The sequence below is a fragment of the Panicum virgatum genome, chromosome 6N, assembly GCF_016808335.1.
Source record: "Panicum virgatum strain AP13 chromosome 6N, P.virgatum_v5, whole genome shotgun sequence".
Lineage (NCBI taxonomy): Eukaryota > Viridiplantae > Streptophyta > Magnoliopsida > Poales > Poaceae > Panicum > Panicum virgatum.
The window spans coordinates 37,943,056-37,954,930 of record NC_053150.1 but is presented as its reverse complement, the minus strand read 5'-3'; the positions used below and the strand labels follow the sequence as shown (position 1 = coordinate 37,954,930).

At 43.0% G+C, this 11,875-nt stretch overlaps 1 protein-coding gene across 1 annotated transcript; it reads left to right on the top strand.

The window, feature by feature from the left end:
- The first annotated feature begins 10,147 nt into the window (after window positions 1–10,147).
- LOC120679473 (HMG-Y-related protein A-like) lies at window positions 10,148–11,586 on the top strand. The gene is made up of 2 exons (XM_039961069.1): window positions 10,148–10,411; window positions 10,675–11,586. Exons 1-2 carry the CDS (start codon window positions 10,361–10,363, stop codon window positions 11,206–11,208), a joined length of 585 nt encoding a protein of 194 aa, XP_039817003.1. The 5' UTR covers window positions 10,148–10,360; the 3' UTR covers window positions 11,209–11,586.
- Window positions 11,587–11,875: the final 289 nt, after the last annotated feature.

Here is an 11,875-nt window from a genome sequence, read left to right as displayed (position 1 = left end):
CCTAGCTATCAAACCAGGAAAGGAAGCATCGATTTCACTTGGATTTCACTTGATTAAAGGGAAGTACTCCCTCCGTTCCAAATTGTATTCCAAATTGTAGGTCGTTTGGTAAATTTAGATTCATATTTTTTACTATATATCTAGACACCAAAACGACCTACAATATTAAACGGATGGAGTAGTTGCTTAGATCCTGCTTTTGAAGTAATCATCTATAAAACTGAGTGTCATTTTCCTTCCCGTGATAGTATTTTGGGGAGACCCTATGCGTTCGCTTTCTGACGAGGCTCTTCGTCGCACTGGACACTTGGTTGTTAGTAAAAAGAAGTTAAACTGGACAACACTCCCAAAAGATGGCTCATTGCAATGGTAGATGTCACAGCTGCATTTCTTCACACAGCAACTGAAAAGTCTCTCCAGGGGAAGTAGGTACAGCGGCACCTGCATCTAACCCTGCCTAGAGTCCTAAAAAACCCTGCCTAGCTAAATATTTGCACAATTGCACTTTTAAATTCCTTGATTTTTCAATGGTGTTTTTTCATGGCATATTTTTGTCCTCTGTAATCTGTATGTACTGGTACAGTTCTTGGCCTAGGATTCGGAACGCTATAGTTGATGTCATTGTCATCACCCAAAGTAGATTTAGAAAGAAAAATAGTATTCAATTGTAGAGGCACAAGTGTGAGGTCACGGCGTCACGCATGCAAGGGGTTGATGCTATCTGCAAGCTCCAAGCGTGGTCAGCTGCCCACGCGTGCGTTAGAGCTCAGCAAGCTGCACCCGCAAGTCTAACCTAACCAAGCGGCGGCGACCTTATTAGCTACTCCAATAGTGACGGTTCACGGGCCTACAAATATGCAGCTTCCATCCTGCTGGATCCGGCGTCCTTGACTGTTGGCAGTGTAGCAGCAGCTTGGACGCCTTCAGGTACACTATCTCCTTCAGACTTTCAGAGCATCTATCGATTCATCAGGCTTACAAAATGCAGTAGCTTTGCAAAAAGACAAGTAGAAATACAGTACGTACATATGTGTGAGTGACTGATTATCATTTTTTTGTGTTCTATATTTGCAGGTCTCATGCATGTGCCTCTTGCTGTTTGGGTTTTACCTTTGAACTAATTTGAGCTGTGCATTTGAATGGTGTGTGCGTTCCATGCCAAGCTCTTTGTCAGGTAAACAGTCCTTCGTGTTTCTGCATCGAATTCGTTGTCTGTTCGACCTCGCATCGAGCTTGATCCATGCCATGGTGAATCTTGAGCTTCGGCCAAGGAACTGATGAGGAGGTCGAACAGGCAGCGAACTTGAGCGCCAAAACAAAGGACTGTCTATTTGACAAGGCCAGGTATGGAACAAACATGCATCATGATCCTTTCATGATCGTCTCATCGATTTCGCTCCTGGGCCTAGCCCCTTATAATTGATTTTGCACCTAGAATATATTGTATGCAAATGACGACTTGAAATCATGTAAACTTACTTGGTTTGTGCATATGATGTCATGTCATTAACGCTTTGGCCACTCCTACTTACCTCATCATTGGCGGTTCCGGTTGCAGCAGTTTCTGAACCATTAGGGCACTGTTAGAAAACTCGACATTAGTACCGTGCAGGAACCCCAGCTAATACTGCTCCCCATCCGGTACCGGTCAGACCGTCTACTACTAAATAGCACATGCAGCGGTGCCTGATGTAGCTGTTTAGTACTGCTAAGTTTTTTTTTTGTTTCCCTATGTTTCGATTCTACCTTTTCTTTAGTTTCAATTAATTTGTATTTGTATTCATGGCCGTTTGTTTGCATATTCGTATTCATATCTAACATCTGTATTCGTATCTAGCAAAGCAAAGACTATATATTATATTTATATACACTTGAAATATTATAATTACTTTTAATATATAATAATGCACTTGGAATTAAAAAATATTTACAGGTAGTCATGCACATAAGTTGTTCCCAACAAATTCTTCAAATAATTCTAATCATCGTCCATGTCTGGATCAAGTTGACCCATGTTTAACCTGTGATCTGTATAGAATTCTCTGTTTGGATTTATAACCTCATCGAGCAGGAATCCACATTGAATTGTCCTGATTCTTTCCGGTAGGATGAGGTCCTCTTCCATTTTCCAAATCTGTCATGTGAAACATCAATATTTTCAATTAATACAAGTACAGAATTAAATGCAAGAAATTATTATTAAATAGCCTATTAATACATGCTCTCATGCTCCTACATGGGCTAATTAAAATTAATATGAAAATAAGGTTTATACCTAATAATTATAATTATCTATCTCATGCCCTCTTTCATCTATTAAATATTCTAACGTATATTCTAAAATACATATTTATTATTATTTAGTGCAATAGATTTCATTTTGCATGTGTGTTTGATATATATTTATTAAAATATTTTTTTGTGAATTGATATTCTTATCTCTTCCGTCATACACATGGTGACACATATCATTGGTATTATTTTTATATAAATTATAACATAAATAATATATTAATAATGATAGAAATAATAATTTAAAATTTTATATTGGTGCATTTTAGTATTTTTTATAATTATATAATTTAGATTCATATTTAGAGGTTACTTTAACTTTAAATAATAAATGATTGGATAATTTATATGCTCATTTAAGGGGCTATATGCATTATTTTTATAATGGTATAGGTGGGTAATTTACACGAAGATTAGAGGTTACCTTAGATTTTTTTTATATAGCATATGTGTGTAATTTAGGTACATGATTAGGAGGTTACTTTAGTCTATTTTTCTAGTGACAGAGGTGAGTAGTTTATTAGGAAAGATGACTGATCCAATTATTATTATGATAAGAGTTGGATTGATGGCGGGATGTTTCTGATTTTTGTGATAATTTCTAGAATTCCTCTATTTTTTTTTAGAACATCCACTTAGGATCCTAGGTGGCGACTTCACGTGGAGGCTTTAAAAGGAGTCTCTAATTGGTAATAGTAAGATTATTTATTCTCTCTCTAACATTGTACTTTCTTATATTTGTATAGTTATAGGATATACTACAGAGTTACCAATTCTACTATCTTTGTACTTAAATATATGACACCATTGACATTGACTTTTCTTTCTTTCGTTTGATTATTCATCTTTTCTACAAACATTTATGCAAATACAAGTCCAACCTAAATTGCTTTATTAGATGATAGATATAGTGATACTCATTTTACTTTACTTAATTAATTGGTTAAATAAGTATTTGTCAAAGTTTGATAAGAAAACAACAACAACATCATATATTTAAGAACGGAGGTAGTATATACGTTCTTACATTCCATTTATAATTGTTTTCCTCTTGCATCGCACCTCTATGTGCGTTAGAGATGTGCATAGTTCAAACATTAGGTTATGTGTTTAACATGGAAATGCATATGTTCATACTTGTTTTAGATCCCCATATACGTGATTTGCATGATAACTAAAGACCTTTTGCTTAGCTTGGTCTATATTAGGAAGGGTAGAAGTGGCTTATCTAGATGCAGATTTAGGATTCCTTCATATTACTTTTAATTAATAGTGGTAAGGTGGGGAATTTAGATGCAAAATTTATAAGGTTATTTTATATTATTTTTCATAGAATGACGTAGGTGGGTAACTTTGATGAATATTAGGGGTTACTTCGGATTGTTTTTCATAATGATAGAGACAGGTATTTTGTATATAGGTTTATTTTGTTATTTTAAACCCATTGCAAACAACAGCCAGTAGACGGGAGTAATTTCTGGAAAATTTAATTCTAGAATTCCATAAACGGAAGGAGGACCCAGTGTATGGAGGTTATGGTGCTCGCCATACCTTTAGGCCTTGTTCGGTCGGACATGAATTCATTCCAAGCCGAAAATGATAGAAATAATAAGAGTATAATAAAAGATCGCTGGGTCAAAAACTAATTGCAATAAAATAGACTCATAACAAAAGACCAGGATTAATTCCACACCTCTAGACTCATGGATTGATTCCATATTTTTTAATGTAGCTATCATAAGCCTATTTTATTGCAATTAGGTTTTAACCCTAATGAATTCTGATCTGTTGTTATATTTCTTATTGTTTCTATCATTTTTGGTTCGGAATGAATCCATGTCTAACCGAACAAGTTTATTCGGCCAGCTGCTCACATGTGATGGGCGTTATGGCAGAGAAGAAACCATGTATTGAATTTTGGCATACAATTTGAATTTGCCCTCCACCACTGCACGGGAGATAAATATACTAGTATCGCACCGTTCGCTCGTTCCATCATTCTTTGATCCTTCCTTCGTTCATGTACCACAACTATATTAGGCGTTGTTTGGTTTCAGGGGCTAAACTTTAGACTATGTCACATCCAAGAGAATTTTGATATTTATTAATATTAAATAAAACCTGATTACAAAACTAACTGCAAAACTCTGGGGCCAAATTGCGAGGCGAATCTAATGAGGTATGTTAATCCGTAATCAGCGGATGGTTACTGTAGTATCACTGTAGCAAATCATGGATTAATTAGGCTCATTAGATTCGTCTCGCAAATTAGCACCCATCTGTCAAAAAGATTTTATAAATAAATTTTATTTGATATTGCTAAATGGTAATATTCTTTTTTATGTGACAGGGGCTAAAAAAACTGATAGAAACAAACAAGACCTTATTCACAAAAAATCGTAGGCGCATTGGCACTGGGCCTCAAAGTGGACGCAGGCCCAGCCCCAAATACCACTCCAGCGCATGGCAACAAAAGGCGGCCCAATCATCATGGTTCATGGATTCCATGGCAGAACGAACAAGAAAATAGTTCTTGTGCCTACGGAGCTGACAAAAAATCCTCCCTGGCCACAGTACTACTACTCCAGTCTCCACTACGCCGGGCACCCCAGGCAGGTGACTGCGGGTTGGCCCGCCGCCCGCGGGACGGGCTGACCGAAAGCAAGTGGCGGCCTGGCCCGGTCACCGAGGCGGGAGGGTCCGCTTTAACTCCGGTGTCCGGCGACCAACACCTGTCGCCGGCCCGGACGCGCCCCCGACAGCCCGGGTCAGCGGCGCCCCGGGCCCCAGAGGTCAGCGGGACACGCGTCGCCGGGGCGGGGTGCCCTTGCGTGCCCGCCTGCGGCTGTCCGAACTCCGGGACCACAGCCTGCCCTGCCGCGCGCAGCAACAGCACGGCGCACCCGCTTCCTCGGAGGCGCGTACGCGGCGGAGCCCGCGCCCATCAGGGGTTTCTTCGCTGACAGGTGGGGTCTCGAAGGAGTTCTGCGTGGCGGGTGGACGAGCGCGTCGGCGCGGCGTAAGGTTTCGGGGATCCGAGGATAGGTGAACAGGCGGCGTTTGGGGGTGGGGAAGCAAATGCGTCCAGAGAGAAATGAAGTTTATTTACTCCTGCTTTCCCTATTCGCGCCGTGTTTAGTTGCAAAAATTTTAGGGTGTAAAACACTATAGTATTTTCGTTTGTATTTGGTAATTATTGTCCCGTCATAGATTAATTAGGCTTATTAGATTCCTCTCGTGATTTACAAGCAAACTATGCAATTAGTTTTTTATTTCGTGTAGATTTAATATTTCATGCATGGGTTGAAAAATTCGATGTGACAGAGAATCTTGTAAAGTTTTGAAATTTTGGATACAACTAAACAGGGCCTCGATCGAGCGCAGCTCAGCAAAGCCCACCCCCGAATTTCAAATTTCGATGCCGAAGCTGCACTCGATGGGCGCCGGCGCAATGACGATTATGCCCTCGGGATACCTCTGCTCCGCCTTTGGCTCGGCCAGATTTTTTTTTACAGGTATGAGCACGTATTTTATTAAAAATGGAGCCTTTGGTATGAAAGCTAAAACTTGTTTAGCATCAGTACAGGTAGGAAAATCTGCATATTCTATATTTGCATTTATGGTTTTGCATAGCTTCACGGAGAAAGTATTTTACTCTTATACTATATGGTTACGCTCCAACACCATATCATGTAGGAGGATCGGTTGTATTGAATAGTCTAAAGTCGCAACAAAGCAAAATAGCATGGTGGTTGAGTCTCAAATCAAGTGTTGGTTATGTTTTTGTCGCTTCAATTATTATGTCCTGATTCATATATAGCTACACCATAACACCATAGCATGTTACTAGACAAGTCAAATTTGAATACTCTGGAGTTGCGACAAAGAAACACCAACTTAAGAAAGCTAGTACCATCCAAAACACCAAACTAGACGGATGCCATCTCCATAATTTCCACACCAAACTAAAAGCGCGAGCATAGATTCGAACGAAGGAAAAAAAACCAATCTGCTTGCTCGTCCCCTTGTCATCGTTCGATTCCTTGAGTTGGAGAGATCGTGACTGTACGTTTGCACCGGTTACGCCACCTACCAAGGTATTTGTCGCTTCTACTACTATAGCTTAAATTTATCAATATTATGTTCCGAAGTCTTGAATTATGAGCTGGATATGAACCGTGTTTGGGTGTGCTTACCTTATCATCGCATTAAATGAAATCTTAATGGTGCCTCTAGATCTGATGATTTTTTATGATCTTTCATCCACCGTTAATAAAATGAATATTTTTTACTCCACCTTGAATTTCTATGATTTGTTGGAGTATATTTGTCAATTTATTTTAAAAAATAAGAGTATATTTGTCGATGATTGTTTCTTTGTATAAAATAAGGCCAACAAAATAAGAGCGTTAAAACATTTGCAAAGACATGTAAATGAAGAATACCTTCCAAAGCTAAGTGTGCACTTATTCCATATAAAAACACTTCCATCTTTTAAACACTAATAGTAGAGCATAATCAGGTGAAAATTTCCTAACAATATCTATTCAGACGAAACCGAAAGCCTTCCCACTACACCATCCCTTTTTTTTTGAAAACCAACCATCCAAATTCGAAACCGCCGCCACCAGCTTCAAAAGAAAAGAAAGGCCAAACCGGAGGAGTTCAAGAATATGGGACCTGAGAATTTGCAAGAGGTGTTCAACTACCATCATTCAAAACTGAGAAATGTAGTGGAAAGGTCATTTGGGTAGCCAAAAGTAAGTGGCAAATGTTGAAAGGAATGCCTCACTATCCTAAGGACAAGCAAGGTCAGATTATTGTGGCATGTTTTGCACTGCATAACTTTGTAAGGGATGAGAATGCACGATCATCGACAGTCGAGTGGATGTTGATACCTACACGAAGTGAGTATTCATATCAGTGGGTTGAGTCAAATGCGGAAGATGACATGTCAATTGTCCGTGACTGGATTACTACTGGACTTGGAATACTGGGATATAGGTATGTGAGTGTAATTCATGATTGGGTTGTCGATGTTGGGACAGTATGAACATGTATGATTCAATTTTTGGCTTACAAATTTGTGAACCTGCAGCAGTTGATCTTTTTGGAACCCCGCAATGAAGCAGAAGCACAAGGGCATGCTGATTATGGTACGGAGGGGTTCATGAAGTTGGATGTGCCTCTATGTTGCTTATTTATTTTTGGACTTGGGAATATATTGCAGATTGTACGATCTGTTACTAATTTTGTAATTTGCGGACCTTCATTCGGTTCTAGGATTTGATGATGCTAAAATATTATCTGGAACTGTTGACTACTCACTCATTTGGGTAATTTGCAGCCTGACATCTATTGTTAAGACTGTAATAAACTTAAAGTATACATGTTGTAATTGTTGTATGTATTCTACATTTGAGGCAAGTGACTCAGGGTATTCTAGTTTTGGCGCAAGTGACACCCTTTCTTGGAGCCAAAATTTGATTTCAAAAAGACACCAGATTGCAGTCCTTTACAGACGTCGTATTGATGCTACATTAGGAATGGCTGGAATCAGCAGCCTGGCTGCTCGATGCCAGCGGCTGGCTGCAACACCTCCAGCGCAGCCGTAAGTTGAGCAGTCGAACGCAGACATAACATGCTACTAGACAAAGTCAAATTTGAATACTTTAGAGTTGCGACAAAGCAACACCAACTTAAGAAAGCCAGTAGCATCCAAAACACCAAACCAGAGGGATGCCATCTCCATAATTTCCACACCAAACTAAAAGGCGACCGTAGATTCGAACGAAGGAAAAAACCAATTTGCCTGCTCATCCTCTTGTCATAGTTCGATTCCCTGAGTTGGAGAGATTGTGACTGTCCGTTTGCACCGGTTACGCCACCTACCAAGGTATTTGTCGTTTCTACTATTATAGCTTAAATTTATCCATATTATGTTTAGAATGATGGGCATGAGTTGTTTTAGTTTGTTACAAAACTTGTTCGTGAAGTCTTGAATTATGAGCTGGATATGAACCATGTTTGGGTGTGAATACCTCATCATCACATTAAATGAAATCATATTGGGGCCTATAGATCTGATGATTTCTTTAAGATCTTTTTAGCCACCGTTAATAAAAAGAATATTTTTTACTCCACCTTGAAGGTTTATGATTTGTTCGAGTATATTTGTCCATTTATTTAAAAAAAGTGTATATTTTTCGATGATTGTTTCTTTGTATAAAATAAGACCAACAAAATAAGAGCGTGAAAACATTTGCAAAGACATGTAAATGAAGAATACCTTCCAAAGCTAGTGTGCACTTATTCCATATAAAAACACTTCCATCTTTTAAACACTAATAGTAGAGCATAATCAGGTGAAAATTTCCTAACAATATCTATTCAGCCGAAACCGAAAGCCTTACCACCACACCATCTATTTTTTTTTTGAAAAACCACCATCCAAATTCGAAACCGCCGCCACCAGCTTCAAAAGAGAAGAAAGGCCAAACCGGAGGAGGTCGTTCCAGTCATTTCCTCCCCAGCCTAAAGCCAGAGCGCAGGCCTGGACAAAAGCAAACAAAACCTAAAGCTGGAACGGCGAGCAGGCATGCAAGCGCTCCTCCTCCCCCGCCACGTCATCGATCCGCGTGCTCCCCACCTCCTCCGCCGCTCGTCCCTCCGGTCCGAGAGATCCTAGTCGTCCGCCCGCCCCGCATCCCCATCTGATGATCTGAATACTTTAGAGACATAACATGTTACCAGACGAGTCAAATTTGAATACTTTAAAGTTCCGACAAAGAAACACCAACGTAAGAAAGTCAGTAGCATCCAAAACGCCAAACTAGAGGGACGCCATCTCCATAATTTCCACACCAAACTAAAGCGCGATCGTAGATTCGAACGAGGGAAAATACCAATTTGCCTGCTCGTCCTCTTGTCATCGTTCGATTCCCTAAGTTGGAGAGATCGTGACTGTCCGTTTTGCACCGGTTACGCCACCTACCAAGGTATTTGTCGTTTCTGCTATTATACCTTAAATTTATCCATATTATGTTTTGAATGATGGGCATGAGTTGTTTTAGTTTGTTACAAAACTTCTTCGTGAAGTCTTGAATTATGAGCTGGATATGAACCGTGTTTGGGTGTGAATACCTCATCATCGCATTAAGTGAAATCTTAATGGGGCCTCTAGATCTGATGATTTCTTTAAGATCTTTTTAGCCACCGTTAATAAAAATAATATTTTTTTACTCCACCTTGAAGGTTTATGATTTGTTCGAGTATATTTGTCGATTTATTTCAAAAAAAGTGTATACTTTTTTATGATTGTTTACTTGTATAAAAATGACCAACAAAATAAGAGCATCAAAACATTTGCAAAGGCATGTAAACGAAGAATACCTTCCAAAGCTAGTGTGCACTTATTCCATATAAAAACACTTCCATCTTTTAAACACAAATAGTAGAGCATAATCAGGTGAAAATTTTCTAACAATATCTATTCAGCCGAAAACGAAAGCCTTCCCACTACACCATCCAATTTTTTTTTTTGAAAAACCACCATCCAAATTCGAAATCGCTGCCACCAGCTTCAAAAGACAGAAAGGCCAAACCGGAGGAGGTCATTCCAGTCATTTCCTCCCCAGCCTAAAGCCAGCGCGCAGGCCCGGACAAAAGCAAACAAAACCTAAAGCGGGAACGGCGAGCAGGCATGCAGGCGCTCCCCCCTCCCCGCCACGTCACCGATCCGCGGGCTCCCCACCTCCTCCGCCGCTCGATCCCGCCGGCCCGAGAGATCCTGGCCGTCCGCCCGCCCCGCATCCCCATCTGATGATCTGATCCATCGCTGACTCCCCAGGCGCGCACACACTCGCAGACACAACCGAAAAACCAAGGGGGAAAAATAGTAAAGAAACGGAGGCGAGGCGGCCCTCCTCCTCCCCCTCCTCCCCGTTTCTTATCTATCCTGATCCAAATCCGCCTCGCTTCTTATATCCTCCTCCGAGGAAAACAATTCCATCCCCCACCACCGCATCTCGTCCTGCTCGCCTCCGTCGCCGCCGCCGCCGCCGTCGCCATGGCCACCGCGGAAGCCGCCAAGCCGTCCCCGCTCCCGCCCTACCCGGAGGTAACCACCATCCGCTTCATGCGCTGTCCCTTTTTTTTGTTTCCCTTTGTGCTTCCTTTTTGTTCGGGCTGTTGTTTCTGGCGAGGATTTGTTGCTTGGAGCCGGATTTGGGATGCGGGCGTTCTTGATTCGTGTTTCTTGGGGTTTTTTGTCGGAAAAAAAATGCGTTTTTGTGGACTGAAAATTGTTTTTTTTTTGTTGACGAGAGATGGGACGGGGTGGGATTTCCGTGAGCTGACGGTGCGGCGTGCTTGTTGGGGCAGATGATCCTGGCGGCGATCGATGGGCTGGGCGACAAGAACGGGTCGAACAAGTCAGCCATCTCGAGGTACATCGAGGGCAAGTACGGCGAGCTGCCTCCGGCGCACCCGTCGCTGCTGACGGCGCACCTGTCGCGCATGAAGGAGTCCGGCGAGCTCATCTTCCTCAAGAACAACTACTTCCGCGCCGACGCCCCCGACGCGCCGCCGAAGCGCGGCCGCGGGCGCCCGCCCAAGGTGCGGGACCCGAACGCGCCGCCGCCACCGCCCAAGGCGCCGTCCACCGGCTCGCCGCGCCCCCGCGGGCGCCCGCCCAAGCCCAAGGACCCGCTGGACGCCGCCGTCGCGCAGGCCACCGCGGGGATGCCCAAGGCCCGCGGCCGCCCGCCCAAGAAGGCCAAGACCGAGGCGGCCGCCCCCGCCCCCGCCCCCGCCCCCGCCGCGCCCGCCGGCGACGGCTCCGCCCCCGTCAAGCGCGGCCGCGGCAGGCCCCCCAAGGTACGCCCCGCCGCGCCCAGCGAGACGGCCGCCGCCTGACGCCGCCGCCGTGATAGAGGTGGATGGATTAGGGCGTAGCGATCCGTCCGCGCTCCACCTGCCGCCGCCGCCGTGTTGTTAATCTTAGGGTTGGGTTCGGTTCCCTTGCTCGGTCTAATTGTCGTCGTGGCTTAATTAATTATTAATGGAGTAATTAGGAAGGATTTGATGTGCCGTGGTTTCACCTGTTGAGTTGGTGCTGGTGTGTTGTAATCTAAGCTTAAGCTAGAGATCTGCTGCTGCTGAGACCTGAGAGTGTTCTGTGCTGGTTCGATTAGTCAGGCTGCTAATGTGGATGTTTGCAACTTAATTAGCGGATGATGGTGACTGATGGTGATGTTGATGTTGATTTAAGGCAGGGTTCCTCTAGTTCGAGTTCATCTACGCCAGATCGCTCTGGTGATAACGACGTTGCCTGTTGTTTATGAAGTGTGCGTGCGTGCTAATCACTGTCAGAAACTGCTGCCTGCGGAGAGGTGTGCTGGTGTTGTTGGTTTGACCAGTAGTACTGCCTGCCAGACCTTATCCTTGGGCTCTCATCACTCGGTCACTCACTGTGAGTGAGAGAGTGAGCAGCAGCTGGGGAAGGATGCTTGGTGGGTGCATTTGCTTTGGGCTTGTCGCGTAGCCTGGGTTGTGGCGGGCGCGTGCGGTGTACTTGCAGGCC

Coding starts and splice junctions, on each gene's coding strand:
- LOC120679473 (XM_039961069.1), top strand. CDS start 10,361: ATGGCCACCGCGGAAGCCGCCAAGCCGTCCCCGCTCCCGCCCTACCCG. Junction 10,412..10,674: donor CGCTCCCGCCCTACCCGGAG/GTAACCACCATC, acceptor TTGTTGGGGCAG/ATGATCCTGGCGGCGATCGA.